The following is a 20,314-nucleotide window of genomic DNA, read 5'->3' as shown; positions in this document are numbered from 1 at the left end:
GTTTAAAATTAACAAGAGGTCTTAAGTTTGAAATGCTATGTGCATGCTTATTTTTTTCAATTTTTTACAAATTTTTGTTTGGTTGTTAATTTATTTACTAGCTAGTAGTTATGTAGTTGCTATTTTTAAACATCCATTCCAATTCAAGTCTAATATTCAACAAAGAGTAACGCGTAGACTAATTTTTTAAACCAAATTTGTGAATAATATTACGTGTCACATCCCAGCCCGGGGCGGATCACTTCCCAGGCCCACTCCACCACCGTAGCACGATATTGTCCGCTTTGGGCTTACCATTCCCTCACGGTTTTGTTTTTGGGAACTCACGAGCAACTTCCCAATGGGTCACCCATCATGGGATTGCTCTAGCCCCCTTCTTGCTTAACTTCGGAGTTTCTACGGAACCCGAAGCCAGTGAGCTCCCAAAAGGCCTCGTGCTAGGTAGGAATGAGAATATACATTTAAGGATCACTCCCCTGGGCGATGTAGGATGTCACAATCCACCCCCCTTAGGGGCCTGACGTCCTCGTCGGCACATTTCCGGCCAAGGATTGGCTCTGATACCAATTTGTCACATCCCGGCCCGGGGCGGATCACTTCCCGGGCCCACTCCACCACCGTAGCACGATATTGTCCGCTTTGGGCTTACCATTCCCTCACGGTTTTGTTTTTGGGAACTCACGACCAACTTCCCAGTGGGTCACCCATCATGGGATTGCTCTAGCCCCCTTCTCGCTTAACTTCGGAGTTCCTACGGAACCCGAAGCCTGTGAGCTCCCAAAAGGCCTCGTGCTAGGTAGGGATGGGAATATACATTTAAGGATCACTCCCCTGGGCGATGTGGGATGTCACATTACGTGTCATCAAAATGTTTAATTTAGTGTTCATTCCTTACTTATACATATCTTTAAAGACTCGAAAATATTATTATATTTTTAGTCTTATATTAACGAGGTTAGTAAATAAGAAAAAATACCTCATGATTTATACAAAAGCACTTTAAAAGTTCAGATGGAAAACAAAACTTATAATCTATCTACTTGTAAACCCGAAGTTTTTTGGTTTCCTTCTCTCAATACAAAATAAATTTGTTATTCCGTGTTTTTAAATTATTGAGTTTGAAGTGCTTTCTAAATATAATTTTATCGATGTCTTACATGTAAAAACAAATATTTTTTTTTATATGAAGTGATGGCATATTTTTTAGCGTCGCCCCGGGCCTTAAAAATTTCTGGACCGGCCCTGCCATAGACAAATTGCATGTTTGATATACGTTCTATATTGGGGGTTCAAGTAGGAATATATTAGGAAAACCTAACCTTCGAATTATGCATGTATAAGTCATAAATAATTGGGAGAACTATGTATGATTGATAAGGTGACGGCGAAACCCTAATGCTTTCACAATTTGACTTCTAAAAACTATTTCCTTTTCCTCATCTTTAATATTGCAAATTTTTTACTCTCATTTATTAATTTTGTTTTTATTAAATTAGGTCATAAAATCAATCATCACAAATCTTTGCTTTACAATAATTAACTGAAATTTCGTTTGATACGAATTATTTAATAATCTTTGTGGAGAACAACCTTGCTAGAAACATTTATACTACAATATCCTTGTCATTCTTGCAAGTATTATAGGTGTTTTTAACCCTTTTGTGTGTGTGGTAAAAATCCTATCAGTGCCACATGTAAATGACTAAAATGGGGTACAGAACCTCTACGGATCCTATGGACCTCCGTACCATCACTCACCTCCCCCTACCTCTCCCACAACATATTTTTCTAACCTTCAACCCCTCCCATTTTCTTCTACTTCTTTTCTTTCTCTACGGTTCTGCTTCGTCGATCGCTGTCAGAGAAAAAGGCAACGATGTTGAGGAGAAAGAGAAATAGTGAGAAAGTTAAAGAGGAAGAGTAATCTCAACCTGCACAATTTTACGTGAAGAGATTATTTGGTCTGCATAATTCAGATGGTTTGAATCCGAAAAGGATCATGTTCCACTAAAATGTGTTCACAAAATTACTCATCAATAGAAAAGTAAGAGTGTGGATAGAAAGGAAAATTGGTCAACTTAATTGTTGTCTGTCAAAATAAAAGTTCATTAATTTATTCCTCATTGTATTTCTTTCTTTTGCATAATAATTATACATTTTTTCCAAGTACTATGATTATACATTGATTTAGGACTGTATATATGGTGATTTGTTCATCAAAATTATAAGCCCAATTGAAAGACATTTTCATACATACACATCCTATTAACTAGCTAGCTTGAAGCTATTAATGATTGATTAAGCCACATATAATCACCTTTTAATCTATCCAATTTAGCAAGAACCCCAACTAATGTTGCAGTATTGTAAGTGCATGCCTCAGTCTGCATGTAATTCCACCTCTCGTCCCTGAATCCATCGTTCCCATCGGGCCCACCAACCAGTGCCCCAACAAGCACGTTAGGGTTTGGACCCTGCTTCCCATACCAGCTATCGTACCCCTGAGTGCACCCAATGAAACCCTTGTTCTTCTTATACGAATCAATGGATGCTCCTCTGTGGTGCACCCTTTGAGGGTATTTTGGTCCATACCCAACCAAGTAGCTCATGGCCATTGGATTGGACCCCAGAATGTAATCAACCTGTGATTTGGCAAAAGATAAGATTTCTTGTGGGCTCACCTGCCCTTTGTCGCAAGTAAGATTCTCATGAGTGGCTTGGAGATAATCAGTGTATGTTGTGAGTAGAAACGCTGCGTTTGAGACGTATTGCATGTTGTTCCATTGGCGGATATACAACAAGCCTCCTGGGGTGCGTTGCACGTTGGCCACGTTGTTTCTGTCAAGGCAAGCACACATGTAAAACTCTGCTTTTGAACGATACTGTTGCAGTATTTGCATGTGTTGCTTGTGTTTCTCTTCCTTTAGCAACTGAAAAAAGAAAACGTATGTGAGAGTTAAGGAATTGAAACAAACAAACTAAATATTTGTTAATTTACAAATCAGACAGTTAATCACATGACTGATGCTAGAGGTGAGTTCTAATAAAGATTTGAGACACACTAGTTGTATTAGAATGTTGTGCGTTGTATGGTGTGAATAAAAAAGTTTACTTAAATTTAGAGAAAGAATAATGCTTGAATTCCTCCTGGAAGAATGAACTCATTCCTACACTTGCAAATAACGTATTTTCAACCTAAAAATTTCATAATCAGAACCATGTCAATCTCTAGATACATTATTTATAAGTGGAAGAATGAGCTCATTCCCTAAGAAGGGAATGCAAGTATTATCCTTAGAGAAGGATGTTAAGTTCAGTCAACGTAACGGTGGGTAGCTTTGAGGGACTATTCGGAATGACTTTTGAAATAACTGAAGGCGCTTTTGATAGTGTCTAGGGAAAAAAATTCAAAGTGCTCTTGAGTTAAGAAAGGCGGCATTTGAAGTGCCTTCAACAATTAAGCACTTGTTTTTATTATATCTTTTTAATAATGCATTTCAAGTGCTTCTTCACGAATCGCATGCATTTCATGAAATTTTTGATGTGCTTCTAATAGAAGTTCTTTCACTAGAAGCACTTATGAGCAGGAGTATTTTGTAAACAAGTAAGTTCAAACAAATCTTGAGTCAGTGATGCATTAATTGTGTGGTCGATGACTTGATTTGAAACTATGTAGTATGATAGTTGATAAATTGTAGGTCTCAAAATACACCATCGGCTACAATCAACTACGCGCCTAACCTAGTATAGTTCTATTTACTAATGAGATGGAAATTAAAGAGAATTAGACAGGTGATCAAGTTTGAGTTTATGTACCATTGAAGCAATGATTTGAACACCAGCATACTTAACATCCCAGCTAAACTCTTTGATGGCCCAAGTAGTGCCCCCAAGAGACTGGCCATTGTTCAAAGCATAGTTCAAATAATCCTCATTCTGTGTGGCTTTGTACAACCACAAAGCTGCCCAGAGCAACTCATCCATGTAACCACTCCAAGATGTGTAGTGCCCCTTCACCACTCCAATACTCTCATCATATTTACCTCTATATTTGTCACCAAACTCAAACAACTGCCAACAAATCCAATTCCCATATTAATTATATGTTAAATACATTGAATAAATTTATATCAAAGATTTAAGAGTACGTATTTATTTAACCAAAACCATTGTACTTTGGTAACCAGTACACCAACCTTTGCATAGTTGTATATCAACCTTGCATATATTTCTGTATATATATCGTTATCAGACTATTTAAATATGTTACCTGTTGTGCATGGTGTAAAAGTAGGCCAGAGTAATGTGGGTTGGTTTTCCTAAATACAATAGCAGCCGCTGCCATTGCCGCCGCAGTCTCACCAGCAATATCTGACCCGGGGTGGTTCTCATCGACCTTGTAGGCTTGTCGAGACGTTGTCATGTCCTCCGGCCTTTGCCAACAGTAGTGATCCGTCGATCCATCTCCCACCTAACAATCATAGACTCGTATAGTAAATTTATTGACCGACCCAAGCTATTGACAGTCTAACGTATTAGAAATTATCATATGACAATGTTGTCAACCACATTTGAATCAAAGTTTAATAACATGTCAGACTGAGACTTTTCAACAGTTTTATTTCATTATTACTATTACCTCAGCCCACAAAACATTTGGGTGAGTATGAGCCTTGATGAAATAATCAGTCCCCCATTTGATAGCTTCTAAGGCATGATTGTACTCTCCAGCATCCTCTATTTGTTTGCCGTACTCAATTACACCCCAAGACAGCATTGTTATGGTAAAAGCCATTGGCAGACCAAATTTCACATTGTCACCTGCATCATAGTACCCTCCCACCAAGTCCACCTGAAAAACATACGTGAATACGCCAGACGAAATACATCACATCAAACACATGCATACATAATTATGATTTATGTTTTTGCTTTTATACAAGCAATATTGGGATAATCAAATTCAGAACCTCGAATGAATGCTAACTAGCTGACCTACAAACACGATGTATATGATTGATGAATTATGATGATAAAATGGATAACTGACCCCTTGTTCTAGGCCATCGTCAAGGCCGGAATGGTGACGCCAGGTGACCCGTTGGTTGTGGGGCAAGCGGCCGGAACGTTGGGACTCGAAGTAGAGGAGACTCTTGGAGAGAGCTTCGCCGTAGTCGAAGGACTGAGTCTGAGACAAGGAAAAGAGTGCGAAAATGGAGAGTAGAGAAAGCCATTGGACAATACCTTGCTTCATGTCCTCCGTAATATTATTGTGTTTCTCACTCTCTTCTCTTCCTACCCCTCCCACAGGCCCCTATTTATGGTTATACTCCTGCTCAGTCAGTGTGGGGCCAAGACCACGCGAGCTTAGTAAATGGATTCCCCCATTGATTGGTTAATCACAAATTATCCCAAAAAGGCTACAATCCATAGTAAAAGTATTCAAAAATATTTAGACATGTTATACCAGAATTTAGTTAGCAAATACGAAAATTAATGAAAAATGTTTCAAAACTTTAAGTTTTAAGGATAAGAACAAAATAAAAGGTAAAGTGAATAATACCAGAATTGATTTTTTAGTGTAAAAATAAGGTTTTTAGTTAAATGAACAATACCGGAAACTTTTCGTTAAAGTTCCCTTAGCAAATGACCACAATTTTTTTTATACAACGGTACATTTACACTAAGAGGTGAGTAAATAAATAACTATAATTTATAAGCCATTATATTTACAAGATTTTGGTTGGGCGTGAAAAAAATGTACAGACTCGTCAAATGAAAAAAGTTATAGTTGTGTCCACGAATGTGTCGGCGATTCTGCAGCACATATTACACTACGTCTTATAAGATGAAACTCATTTCTATCAATAGTTTCACGTTATCTGTAAAAAAATTCCTGAAGAAGAAAAAACAGACCAATTGAGCTTTACTCTGGACTTGAAATTGACTAAATACATATCGAGTGCTCCCACGCGAAATCAGATTTCCCTAATCAATGTTTTTGACCAATTTCAGGTAATAATATCTGGCATAATTTTGCTCCAAATAGTAATTATGTGGGCCCATGTAAGGTTGATCAAACGGCTAGGAGAAATTAGACAACCCCAAATATTTTGTTGGCAGATTTTAGCTGCATAGCCTTTCTGTATACGGAATGATATCTGGTTTTATAAAGATGTTGGCTGGGCATTTTTTAATTTGAAAAGCCAGCGTATTCTACAATTTTTATTATTGAATAATTTTAAGAGGGTATTAATTGAAATGTGCAATTAAATTCATATTTTTCTATTTTCTGTTTTGATAGATAGACACATTTATGTTAAGTGAAGAAATAAATTAGTATTTATTCTGGATCTCTGTATCTAGAGCCGACGGACCGAGAAATCTGAAACACTCAATTTCAATCTTACGGCGCCCTTAACCATCTTATTGATTCACTTCACAAAGATTAAAAAATTTGAACAGCTCAGATCTCTCTCTTGAAAGCTCTGGATCTGTCAGTCTGTGAGTTCCGATCATGACTAGATCTCATTCCACGATGCGGCTACGTTGCTTTTAAACAACAGGGTGTTTATAAGTGGGATGACTTTGAGCCAGTCTGCCTCTTTTAACATTTTTTTTTTTTGTTTTGATATTAATGTAGATGTTTGTTTTTTATTGTCATTTGACACGAGTCTCGACTACATCAATTTTTCACCTAAAGTGGTTCTATTCAAACTCAACCAAGATTTAGTCTCAATGGCGTCACGACTACATCAATTTTTCACCCAAAGTGGTTCTATTCAAACTCAACCAAGATTTAGTCTCAATGGCGTCACCATCACAGTCCGTCCACCCAGTTAGATGCAGCCACTCTCAACCCCTTAATTTTGGAAAGAATCGATGGTCGTAAGCTGGTAGACGTGGTACAGAGAGTTGCAGAGATGGAAGTTCATATATATTTCGATGTTGAACAGAAAGTGTGTTTGAGTCCTTAACGCGAATTCTTGATAAACGTCAAACAAGTCAAACATACCAAGCAAATGCAGTAAGTTAAACAAGAGAACTACAAAAACACTCAAATTTAAGTGCTCGTTTTGGTGTCCAGTAATCGAATGGATTGGCTAACTCCTTGTACTTCACGGAATGTCGAAGAAAGAAATGAGATAAATTGTTTCCTTCATGTCTGATCACCTCCACGTTCAACATACTTTGAACTTCATGAGTTATCCAATCCACTCCAAACCTAGGAACCCAACAGACCCCTAACATCCTAAGATGACCTGACCACCAGAGAAGCTTAGACAGGACAAACTGGTTCCTAATGCAAATACCACTTCATCAACGTCAACGATGACACATTTTCGTGTCACAATGTTGTTGATTTTTAATGTGATTCATGCTATTGTATCCAAAACCAACACTACTCCCCCACGACGATCATCCTCAAGATTCAGCAAGCAAATGACACGTCAAGCAACAATTTCATCTTGACAAGTCAATTGACAGCCAAGGATTTGTTACAGAGAGACCTCAAAATGCATCCATCTGCTCCCTCATGATCAAACTTTAACCATTATTCACAAATGTGTAGACCACCATTCAGGACACACGAAAAAAAATACAAGTCGCACGAAGAACAGCCAGATATTAGTGCTAAGAATAAAAAGAATAGGCCACACGGAGAGAATGTAAAGCAGAAGCCATACCTCATATACTTCGAAACCATACCACCATACTCACTACACACACAATTGCCAGGTATTGACAAACATCTAGCAATAAAGCTTAAATACGACCACTAGTGTTGATAGATACTAAAAGTTCAAACATCAGCCTTCGCGATAGTTTAAAGTCTACATATACTTAGCTCCTACTAGGAAAACAACCTTCCATATTCATTGATTAGGCAAAAGAACCTCCAGTTTGATGCAGCATTGCATCTATTTCATCCCCATCTTCCATTTCCAACTGCAGGAGAAGAACAATAATCAGTCAGAACTCAAAAAATTCACACACATACTTACATATCGGGAGAGAGATAAAGAAACGAACCTCATCAGGGGTCTGCTCGGCTCTCAGACGACGGCCATCAAACAGGAACGCGATAGAGTTGAATTCCACCGACTGTCTGTCGCAGTAAGCGTTCATAAGCTTCTTCAGTTGGGTACTTCTCTTGATCCTGAAAAACACTTCGTTCCCATCCTACATAACCAAAACCAATATATTTCCAGCATTAACAATAATTCACATACAACGTGCACCAAAGTATCCATTGTCAGCAAACTTTACAATCGCATATAGTAAAATTCCAAAAACTTGTAAAGTAAAAGGAGATAACATTTCAGGCTGATATCAAAATTCCTCTTCCATACAACAATCTATAATCTCAAAATTGTTGAGAAATTAAGGTCAATTTAGGGTTTATTGAACAGTAATTTCAGGCACAACCATAAAAAAAAAAAATATCAAAGGTAAGACAGACATCAAACACAGGAAAAACAAAACATGCTTCATTAAACATTCAAAAAAATAAAAAAGACCCCCAATTTTGTAGGGTATGTTCTGATCACGATTAACACATAATTTCCATAAACAAAAACAAAACCTAGAATGAGGTGGGGGTGGGATTAGAGAAAGGGGACCTGGCCCTTGACTTTGAGGTTGATGTGGGCGGACTGATCGGTGGGCTTCTTGTCCTCCTCCTGGTTCGTGACACCTGACATTCTTCCTTGCTTCTCTGTGTGATCCGAGTGCAGAGGGAGACTATGTGTGTTCAAGTCTTCTGAGACGGAGACCAAGAGACCTACCACCACTTCAACTCTTGGACTCGATGAAAACAAAGTGGGTGCTTTGTGCCTTCCCCTCCCCTCTTTTTCTCTCTCTGCACCCCACTTACACAACCCCACCCAAATTTTCCACTTTTCAAGGATGGAACTGTACGACATCCAATAGTGACACCGTCGTACATTACTCGGCCAATTTCGTTCAACCTTACATATTCATTTGGGCTAAGGCTCATCTTAGATTAATCTCTCAAATGGGCTCTTGTTAGGTTTGGATTGGAATGCTTCTAGTCTCTAGGTAAAGGAATCCTACGGTTTAGTCTCACTCGTTCACACATGAAAACAAATGTACGGAACTCTAAATCCAATTGCTTTAAAGGCCTATTAAACATATATGTTTGTTTTTGTATCTTTGGCTTCTTTATCGGTGTCTAATTCGCGTAAGGTGATTTGCAACACCAATTTTCAAATTTTGAGGGATTGACATTTTTCATATGCTCATATGTGATCGGTTATTTGGTCCAACATCTCTGGCTTCTTTATAGTAATTAAATTTTTTTTGCTAGATTAGATATTGATTCTAGTTTTCATATCAATTGAAAATAAAAATTCGTAACTAATAATCTCATATCACTCGTCTCTCTACAAAATTTAAAAGTTTACTTATGTAAATTGGTTAAACACTTTAATTTGAAAATAGAAAATTCCTTAATTTTTTTTTTTCTAAATCATCATTATCCTCATTCAAAGGTTTGAAGCCTAAAAAACTTGAAATGGAAAGCAACCAATATAAGGGATATTATTAAAAAGTAAATAAATGATATTTCTAGAATATAGAATTACATTAATTTGAATAACTTAAACTTTTGTCCTTATAAAACTTGTGGTATATGTTCATCTCCTCCAATAAAAATTCTGGTACAAATACATTGTTCAATTGAAGAAATGCCTAGCATTCATGTATTGTATTAATTTACAATTTATTATATAAAGGGATGTGACCATACCAACGTATTATACTACACTCGAACTCTTTTGAAAAGAATAAGGTCATAATATTTATCTGAGTTTTGACAACGCAAGAGAGAAGAACAAATGCCGAAGAACATTTTAGTTGTGTTATGCATTGTTGCAAGCTTTATCTGGGCATCAGTAGCCACACCAGGAATTGCTACTTTCTACTCAAGCTATATTCGTAAGTTTGTTTTCTTCCTCACTCTTCTTTTTTCTTTAAACCACTGTATTGAGCTTCTGGAGACGAAGAAAACATTGTATATAAATTATGACATAACACGGAACTAAATATAATTAACGAAATGTCCTTTTCATAAACTGTATATAGGTATAATTTTTAAGGAAAATTGATCAAAGGTGGATATCTTTTTTGTTTTTACAGCCTCAGCATGCTACGGGAATACACCACAAGGCATTTTGATCGCTGCTGCAGGTGATGCGATATGGAACAATGGTGCTGGATGTGGAAAGTTTTATAACGTCAAATGCACTGGACCTCGAAACCCAGTTCCACATCCATGCACCAACTCGACGGTTAGAGTAAAGATCGTTGATCATTGTCCTGGATGTCAATCCACACTTGACCTCTCTCAACCGGCTTTCGCCAAAATTGCTAACCCGGTGGCAGGAATTATCAACATTGATTACTGGTAATCGTATTTGCTACACATTACCAAATTTGTTCTACGTGTATCTAATTTATGAATAATATTCTTCTTCGTGCCGATTTGCTGGGCATGAAGATCTTCAGTTATTACACAAATTATTGTAATATCGTCAACATTACTACTAAATAAAATAAATATAAATGTTATTTAAATTCTCACCAGATGCACATGAGACATTTCATTGTTTACCACAAATTAAAATTAATTAATCTAGTTTAGTTGACATATGTTGCAAGATATTTATGTACGTCCAGTAATTGGTATAAGTCGCACGATATTTATGTCTGTCCACTAATTGTTATAATTGTTGTAATGTTAGTCAATTGATTCTCCCTATTGAATTAGGGGTATTTTTGTAATTTTTCAGAATAGCCGCGCCACTATATAAAGGTGGCTATACCTCACATTTGTAACACACTACTATGAAATTCTTGAATAGAATTCTCCCACTCTCTTAAATTATTTTCCTCTAAAACAACATAACAATTTTTACCCAAATTTGCCACACCTAATTCTATTGGATCGAGCACACATTTTTGTTTCTTTGAGACGAATTAATTAACGAAGAAGCAAGTCTAATTAACTAAATTCCTATAGTGGAACATCCCAAATAAATTCAAAAATTGTTGAACTAGATCATCTTAGCCTAGAGGAGTTTGAATTGCTTAATGTTTTCAGTTTGGCAGTTTTCCCTTACATTTGACAAAAGAAAATTGAACATAACAAAAGCTTTCATGCATGTGTCAAATTGTTATTGTCGATAAGACGAAAACAATCCTTCCATGTAATGAGCCAATATATTTTGCTTGCAAACCTCATAGATACAAGCGAAGCACATACAACGCATGCCAACATGACCTCCTCTCCACATCTTTGATGAACATACGTAATTATATGTGCCAACCAGTCTCATGTTAATGATTCACTAGTTAAAATGAGATCATGGGTGCAATAGGCTATTATATATAGTTCATTTGTTAAGAGCATTCACCCTTGCACCGGAAGACTCTTTCCCTTGTCCCTTACTCTCTCTTTGGTTGTGAGAAAATTTACTCTACTGATTGGTCTTTTGTTCGCACTGAAAATTTACTTACAAAATCATATATAATAGAGAGCTAGAAGAGCTGCTACTTGCCCCATTCGGACTCAAAGCCCTTAACTAGTTCAAATTCCAGAATGCAGCAACAAAACAGATACAACAAAGCAAAAAGAAACGCATAATTATCTAATATCTACCCATCTCTACACCCTCCCCTCCATCCATGCCACTCGAGAATTACGCTGACTCCAACCGCTACCAGGGCGAGGTGATACATCAATTTCAGCTCCATCTCCATTCCCAGCTGCAATAAAAAGATTTTGAGTCAATTCGAAAATTCAACAGTGCGAACCACATTCACACGGAATAAAAGAATAGATAACGTAGGTAGAGAAAGGTAGAAAGATGACCTGATCTGGAGTGATATCGAATCCAATGCTACGGCCACCATGCGAGAACATAACATCGTCGAGCGCCACAGAAAGTTCACTACAGTAAGCACTCGTACACCTCTTCAGTGGAGTGCTTGGCTTCATCCTGAAGAACATTTTAGTCCAGCCCTACAAACCGCAATGAATTGTGAAATAGCAAACCTTAACTATAATATACAGATATTCAACAGAAAAGAGATCTATAATATACAGATAAAGTGATCAATAATGGAGCACATGTATTAAACAGAATAAATAAAAAGCATATCAGACTAAATGTATATTAACTACGGAAAATGAAATATATGTTTTGGATTCGTTTCTGGGATAAAAACAACACTCTAAGGACGCATTTCCATAACCGTAATCGGAATTAAAATACGAAATTGAATTTTAATTATGGGGTATAGCTTTGTTTACTAAACTTGGGGAGTAAAAAAAAGGTGAGACCCACACAAAATTTTGGAATTCAATTCCAAAATTTGGAGGATTTGGATTCCTTAGATTAACATGGTATTTGGATTCCTAATTACTTTGGCAATCGGAATGACATTTTTGTTTCCTTTATGTCCTCACTTCTTTTATTTCCAATACTATCCTTTATAAACCTATTAACCCTAGTTTAATTATGCACAACTCCTTACTTTTTTTTATTTTCATGCTCGTTCACATTATGCACAACTACATGCATATGCCGAAGAGAAGAAACTACAACTTGATTGAGAAAATTTAAATATTAAAGTAAATGTGACATCCCACATCGCCCAGGGGAGTGGATCCTGTAAGCCTTATATGTATATTCTCATCTCTACCTAGCATAAGACTTTTTAGGAGCTCACTGGCTTCGGGTTCCATAGGAACTTCGAAGTTAAGTGAGTTCGGGCGAGAGCAATCCCAGGATGGGTGACCCATTGGGAAGTTCTCGTGTGAGTTCCCAAAAACAAAACCGTGAGGGCGTGGTCGGGGCCCAAAACGAACAATATCGTGCTACGGGTGGAGTCGAGCCCAGGATGTGGTGGGAGCCCGGGTCGGGATATGACAATTTGGTAAGGGGTGGATTGTGACATCCCACATCGCCCAAGGGAGTGGATCTTGTAAGCCTTATATGTATATTCTCATCTCTACCTAGCACGAGGCCTTTTAGGAGCTCACTAGCTTCGGATTCCGTAGGAACTCCGAAGTTAAGCGAGTTCAGGCGAGAGCAATCTCAGGATGGGTGACCGTTTTCATGTGAGTTCCCAGAAACAAAATCGTGAGGGCGTGGTTGGGGCCCAAAGCTGACAATATCGTGCTACGGTGGAGTCGAGCCTGGGATGTGGTTGGGGCTCGTGCCGAGATATGACAATTTGGAAGTTTTCATGTGAGTTCCCAGAAACAAAACTGTGAGGGCGTGGTCAGGGCCCAAAGCGGACAATATCGTGCTACGATGGAGTCGAGCCCGGGATGTGGTTGGGGCCCGCGCAGGGATATGACAATTTGGAAGTTTTCATTTGAGTTCCCAAAAACAAAACCGTGAGGGCATGGTCGGGGCCCAAAGCGAACAATATCATGCTATGGTGGAGTCGAGCTCGGGATGTGGTTGGGGCCCGTTCCGGGATATGACAATTTGGAAGTTTTCATCTGAGTTCCCAAAAACAAAACCGTGAGGCCGTTTGTCACATCCTGGCCCGGGCCCCCACTACATCACGGGCTCGACTCCACCGTAGCACGATATTGTCCGTTTTGGACCCCGACCACGCCTTTAAGGTTTTGTTTATGGGAACTCACAAATTGTCACATCCCAGCCCTAGCCCCCACCACATCCCAGACTCGACTTCACCTTAGCACGATATTGTCTGCTTTGAGCCCCGACCACGCCCTCACGGTTTTGTTTCTGGGAACTCACACGAAAACTTCCTAGCGGGTCACCCATCCTAGGATTGCTCTCGCCCGAACTCGCTTAACTTTGGAGTTTCTACGGAACCCGAAGCAAGTGAGCTCCCAAAAGGCCTCATGCTAGGTAGAGATGAGAATATACATATAAGACTTATAGAATCCACTTCCCTGGACAATGTGGGATGTCACAATAAATACTTAAATTTATAAGAATAAATAAATAAAAGCATTTTAGTGTGTCTATGAAATAAAAAAAGCAATTTAATTTTTTTCTTACTCTTATATATTATATCAAATTTTATTTAAAAGGTATATAAAATATTTGATTTGGAACAAATGTATTTTAGTAATCATACTGGTTAATATTCTAATTCTGCTGAATTAGTAAAAAGCTTTATAGAATTAGTGTCATTTTTATTCTGATTCCAAAACATTTAAGTAATCAACTCCGACAGGAATCCGATTCTGACTTCTCTTCATTCCAACTCCTTTTTAATTCAATTCTTCCTCAATTTAATTCATCATATTTTCATCACGGTTACGTAAATGCACCATAAAAAAAAAGAGATAGGGGAAGACGGGTGGTCATGGACTTCGATATTGATCATGAGGTGGACGACTCCCAACATATTGTTTTGTGGTCTGACAGGAACTTTGCGACTCGCCCCCATTTCAAGGAACTAGATCCTCTCCTGAGCTCAGGATGGGGATCCTCCTGAGCAGCCCATCTGGATTGTTCAAATTTGATCCAACGGCTCCAAATAGGAGGCCCTTCTAAAAGTTATAATAATTGGAGCCGTTAGATCAAGTTTGAACGGCCCATATGGGCTGCTTAAGAGGATCCCCATCGTGAGCTTAGGTGAGGATCCAGTTCCCCATTTCAAAGCCTTCAATGATTTGCTTTTCTTTGTGCTTCTCTCTTTACTTTGAGAGATTTTTCAGTGTGACCGATATCACGTGTTATTATACAATTGGTGAGATATATGTGTTAAAAAGTTAATAACTTTAAAAAAAAAAATTCCACCACTTACATAAAAATACGTGGTGTATCACCCGTATTCCCGTCACAATAAAAAATTTCTCCTTTACTTTTTCAACTTTCAACTTTCAAAACAAGTGAAGACTCTTGTAGTTAATGCAATGAACTGTGCAATTCAAAATTAATTATGGCTTTCCGGAGAAGTTCTGCATATGAGCTTCAGTTCTCGAATAAAATTATTTGAGAAACATCCTTGTACGCAGGGGTAGAATAAAATACCAAAAATATCAAAACTAACCGGACCCGTATAGAAGCCGAACAAACAATGTATCGAACCAAAAATATTGAATCATTCGGTACCTGAATGGAAAATACTGAACCATTTAGTACCCGAAACGAAATAGATACCAAAACTTTCGGTACATGAATCAGTATAAAATACGTGTTTGTTCAGTAAGATTGTACCAAACCGATTTAAATTTTAAGATGCATAAATTTAATTATACATATAATATATAAGATTATAAATTGTTACAGTCATCAGGATCAATTGAGATTTAATCTCAACCATTGAATTGATATCATCTTTCTCGCCCGACACCTCTTTACTTCACGTCAGTCTTGACTCTATCGACCTCAATTGAGATATAAATTTTAAGGAAAAATATCGACTTTAAGGAAAAGTACCAAACCTAATTAATCCTTTTATTTGGATTAAGCCACACTTTATGGGTCAAGACAACTGTAAAGATTGTACATTTAGGGTGCGTTTGTTGCACCGGACTAACTCGGACTGGACTAACTTTAGGGACTAAGTTTGATTGGCTTAGACTAGACTAAGCTGGACTGACTTAGTGAAACATTTGGTGAAGTGTCAAACTAGAAAACTAGACTAACAATAAATTATTATTATTATTATAATATTTTAATTTATTTCCTGTTAAAAATATCAACATTAATATGGAAAAATGGGGCATCTTCTTCACAAATTGCTAGTGCTCATCTGCACATAGAACTTCTATTCACATAATCCAATAATTGTTCAATGATCATAACTAAATGGTATCCCATAAAACTAACAAATCCAAGCCTACCTTCACAAACCAAACACAACCAATTCACAGAATCCATCAAATATTCTGAAATTTAAAGAACAGAACAAATAAGGTAAAAAAAAAAAAGAGATGAAGAACGCAAAGCACCCAACCCGGAACCCAATCAACTTCTGCAAACCCTCCATAGTTGTAATCCTTCGTAAGGAAAATTAAATCCCAGAAAAATCAAATCCTTTAAGCTCACTTGTATATGCAGGACCAAAAATTCAATTTGAAAACCTTAAATCGTCGAAGTTCTGTCGAATTGGATACGGAGCTCGTCGGTTCTCCAATTGAAGATCGAATTTGAGGTCTCATTCTAGGTTGTGGGTTGGGGCGATAAGAGAGAGATTGGTGGTGGTTTGGACTGGTGGTGTGATCTTGGCTATGTTTGGCAATTGAAAGATGTGTAGAACTTCTAACGAATTTGGTTTTGCAATTCGAATATGGGATTTGCAATGGAATCTAGGTTTCACGATTCGAATGTGGATTGCAATTTTGGCAAATTTGGGCTCTATCTACTGGCTTTCAGGTCTGGGTTTTGCGATTCGAATCGAAGTGAATCAAACGATAGCGAGAGCAGGGAGAGAATGCGACAGGTTCTGGGTTCTGAGAAATTTGAAACAAGCAGACAATGTGATTTTGGGTTGGCGAGTGTTGACGATGTTGGCAACGCAAGCAGACGAAGCAGCAAAGACAAGAGATTGAGGATGACAAAGAGAGAGAACGTGAGAAGATGAAGATGCAGTAAAGGTCTTGGCAGTCTCATGGTTATTGGGGGGGGGGGGTCTCGTTAAGACCTCTTAGTGAAGGGTTTTGTCCATGCGAGTCCCCTTTAGTCTTATTAATGTTAATCCCAGCATGGAACAAACACGGTATTAGACTAACAGTTAGTCCAGTCCAGTCCAGTCCCACTAAGTGAGGGCAAACAAACGCCCCTTTACATTTGTACCACATGACCCACAGCCCACACAACATAAGTGCCGAAATACTAGCTGGAAAATGTTCTGCTGCCAAAATCTTCGACGAATTTTTTTAACTGCCAAGATTCTAAAAATTTTTAGCTCTGGTTACCTTGATTGGTTATGACCCAAAGCCCACACATCATAAGCGCCAAAATACTTGCCAAAAAATGTTCGGTTGCTAGATTCTTCAACAAAATTTTTTAGCCGTCGAGATTTTTAAACTGAAAAATTTTCAGTCATCAAAAGTTTTTACTTCCAATTACCTTGATTGGTGGTGGCTTATATATTCAATAAAAAATTAGAAATAATGTCTACCAACTCAACTAACTGCATTAACTTGTTTGTATCTCTTTATGTTTTATTATCTAAATCTCTACTAATTAATAAAACATTTATTGTCAATCAAAACCCTATGAAATTACCAGTTTAACCCTCTAATTAAAACAAAACATGAATAAGAAATATGAGGCAGAAATGTAATTTCACACAACCAAATTTTGCTATTTTGTTTTTTCAAAGCCTCATCCACTTGTAATCCTAATATATCTCTAATTAAAAATAAAAATGAAAAATTCCCACTCCCACATTCTCTATCACTCTCTTCCTCTCTCCTTCTATTTCAAAAACAAAAATAAAAAAACTTCTCACATACTTTGTGTGTGCCTATATGCTAGTAATCTATTAACAAAACTCTTTTTGTTAACCAATAGAGGGTGAAAAAACTAAATTAACTTTCTCAACAAAACTAAATGAAATAACTAAAAATATGAGAAACAATCGCTAAAAATATGAACAATGATGTTCCCTGACCCCGAATGTCCACTTGGACTCCGAATCGAGCTATGTTGGCCGACACTTAAAGGTGACGAAGCCATAAAGTGTAGTGATGTGGAAAATATGAATAAATTTAAACCTAAAAGTGTCTCAATGTAAGAGTGTGCTTGTGAGCGGGAAAGAACTCATTTCACACGTGATGTCAAGGCATAAGTAAAGTACAGTAAAATTAGAATAAGAATTATACCATCATGAGTAGTCTCCGATATCAGCGTTTGCCAGAAATTCTTGTCGACACGAACACTGCCACTAAATCCTGAAGGGGCGAAAAACAAAGGTGAGTGGTCTTGAAAATAAAGTTTTGTAGAAATCTTTTCAAAACGTAATAACCCATCACCGTAAAACAAGTTTAGTTTCCAAAATATACATATTACGTGTAGTATGAAAATACTTACTGTAGCCTACAATATCTCCAAAATTCAATACGTCACAATATTTCATAAATAACCATCTAACATTGGATGATCACATAATCTCTCATAATAAACATAAATAGACATATGCTGACACACGAGTTCATGCAGATGTATTCTAACATAAACAAGACTGGGCGTAATAATGATTTACGCTCTAGTACTACAATCACGTGAAGATTGGCGCTATGTGCATCACATACGATTCCTAATTGCTTACAACAATCTAAGACAAGACTGGCACCTAAAATGGATCCAAAGTGAGAGTGTGGTGCGATGTGAACATATACGTAAAGCATAGCCCTGACTCAAGCGAGTTGTCACATCCCGGCCCGGGTGCGACCACTTCCGGGGCCCGACTCCACTACCGTAGCACGATATTGTCCGCTTTGGGCTTACCATTCCCTCACGGTTTTGTTTTTGGGAACTCACGAGCAACTTCCCAGTGGGTCACCCATCATGGGATTGCTCTAGCCTCATTCTCGCTTAACTTCGGAGTTCCTACGGAACCCGAAGCCAGTGAGCTCCCAAAAGGCCTCGTGCTAAGTAGGGATGGGAATATACATTTAAGGATCACTCCCCTGGGCGATGTTGGATGTCACAATCCACCCCCCTTAGGGGCCCGACGTCCTCGTCGGCACACAAGCGACCAGGGTTAGGCCCTGATACCAAATTGTCACATCCCGGCCCGGGCGCGACCACGTCCCGGGCCCGACTCCACTACCGTAGCACGATATTGTCTGCTTTGGGCTTACCATTCCCTCACGGTTTTGTTTTTGGGAACTCACGAACAACTTCCCAGTGGATCACCCATCATGGGATTGCTCTAGCCTCATTCTCGCTTAACTTCGGAGTTCCTACGGAACCCGAAGCCAGTGAGCTCCCAAAAGGCCTTGTGCTAAGTAGGGATGGGAATATACATTTAAGGATCACTCCCTTGGGCGATGTTGGATGTGTCACATCCCGGCCCGGGCGCGACCACTTCCCGGGCCCGACTCCACTACCGTAGCACGATATTGTCCGCTTTGGGCTTACCATTCCCTCACGGTTTTTTTTTTGGGAACTCACGAGCAACTTCCCAGTGGGTCACCCATCATGGGATTGCTCTAGCCTCATTCTCGCTTAACTTCGGAGTTCCTACGGAACCCGAAGCCAGTGAGCTCCCAAAAGGCCTCGTGCTAAGTAGGGATGGGAATATACATTTAAGGATCACTCCCCTGGGCGATGTTGGATGTCACAATCCACCCCCCTTAGGGGCCCGACGTCCTCGTCGGCACACACGCGACCAGGGTTAGGCTCTGATACCAAATTGTCACATCCCGGCCCGGGGGGGGACCACTTCCTGGGCCCGCTCCACCACCGTAGCACGATATTGTCCGCTTTGGACCCCGACCACGCCCTCACGGTTTTGTTTTTGGGAACTCACGAGCAACTTCCCAGTGGGTCACCTATCATGGGATTGCTCTAGTCTCATTCTCGCTTAACTTCGGAGTTCCTACGGAACCCGAAGCTAGTGAGCTCCCAAAAGGCCTCGTGCTAAGTAGGGATGAGAATATACATTTAAGGATCACTCCCCTGGGCGATGTTGGATGTCACACGAGTACTGACACCAGTGTAGCATACAATGAGTAGATAACGTAAATAAAATCATACAGCAATAAATTGATAATTCATGTCACCATAATACTATTCATAACCATAAATATAATTAAGACATCAATAAGAATACGCATATATGTGCATCCTATAGGACGTAGCATAATTTTATAATTTCTATCAATGCACTAAATCTTATAACAATTAAGTTAATCTAGGTGTATCGTAGAAAAATCCTTATGAAATATATAAATGGAAACTAAAAATTGTATATGTACTATATAAAAAAGAAGACTCACTCACAGTTACTTGCGAAGTCGCAGCCTTTCGAATTAGAAAAGTCGGAGTCTCCGATAGTAATCGCACCTAAGCATAATATTAGGACATGTGAGTAAAACTCAACTAAAACGATTAAATTTGGAGAAACAAATGGTGAATTCGAAATAAACGCGTCGAAATACGCTAAGAAAGGTCCTAGGAAAATTTTGTAAAAGTCAATAGTCAATCAAAAAGTCAATCGAGACTCTAAGTCAGTCAACTACGTTAAATCTTCAGAATTTCACTTAGTGGATGTCAAAAACAGAATCAGGACGTTGAAATTAACCTAAGAGGGTTTCCGAGAAAATTTCAAAAAAGTCAAC

General features: G+C 38.4%; 3 protein-coding genes and 1 long non-coding RNA gene across 4 annotated transcripts; 1 reads left to right on the top strand and 3 right to left on the bottom strand.

The window, feature by feature from the left end:
• Window positions 1-2,098: 2,098 nt before the first annotated feature.
• Window positions 2,099-5,270, bottom strand: LOC137743917 (endoglucanase 11-like). Its single transcript, XM_068483845.2, has 5 exons — window positions 5,051-5,270; window positions 4,640-4,852; window positions 4,271-4,471; window positions 3,817-4,071; window positions 2,099-2,930 (listed from the first exon to the last, which is right to left on the bottom strand). Exons 1-5 carry the CDS (start codon window positions 5,252-5,254, stop codon window positions 2,274-2,276), a joined length of 1,530 nt encoding a protein of 509 aa, XP_068339946.1. The 5' UTR covers window positions 5,255-5,270; the 3' UTR covers window positions 2,099-2,273.
• Window positions 5,271-7,666: 2,396 nt separating this feature from the next.
• LOC137742007 (small ubiquitin-related modifier 1) lies at window positions 7,667-8,881 on the bottom strand. Its single transcript, XM_068481738.2, has 3 exons — window positions 8,625-8,881; window positions 8,035-8,184; window positions 7,667-7,950 (listed from the first exon to the last, which is right to left on the bottom strand). Exons 1-3 carry the CDS (start codon window positions 8,703-8,705, stop codon window positions 7,885-7,887), a joined length of 297 nt encoding a protein of 98 aa, XP_068337839.1. The 5' UTR covers window positions 8,706-8,881; the 3' UTR covers window positions 7,667-7,884.
• A 979-nt stretch (window positions 8,882-9,860) lies between these two features.
• LOC137741643 (Barwin-related endoglucanase) lies at window positions 9,861-10,433 on the top strand. Its single transcript, XM_068481334.1, has 2 exons — window positions 9,861-9,960; window positions 10,162-10,433. Exons 1-2 carry the CDS (start codon window positions 9,861-9,863, stop codon window positions 10,431-10,433), a joined length of 372 nt encoding a protein of 123 aa, XP_068337435.1.
• Window positions 10,434-11,586: 1,153 nt separating this feature from the next.
• Window positions 11,587-12,070, bottom strand: LOC148693140 (uncharacterized). The gene is made up of 2 exons (XR_015953190.1): window positions 11,897-12,070; window positions 11,587-11,790 (listed from the first exon to the last, which is right to left on the bottom strand). It is a non-coding gene; the product is annotated as an uncharacterized LOC148693140 (long non-coding RNA).
• Window positions 12,071-20,314: the final 8,244 nt, after the last annotated feature.

This window comes from Pyrus communis, chromosome 11 (genome assembly GCF_041283825.1).
Source record: "Pyrus communis isolate YQ-2024b chromosome 11, ASM4128382v1, whole genome shotgun sequence".
NCBI classification, from domain to species: Eukaryota; Viridiplantae; Streptophyta; class Magnoliopsida; order Rosales; family Rosaceae; genus Pyrus; species Pyrus communis.
Note: the sequence above shows the minus strand (reverse complement) of the source record. Positions and strands in the feature narration are given on the sequence as shown.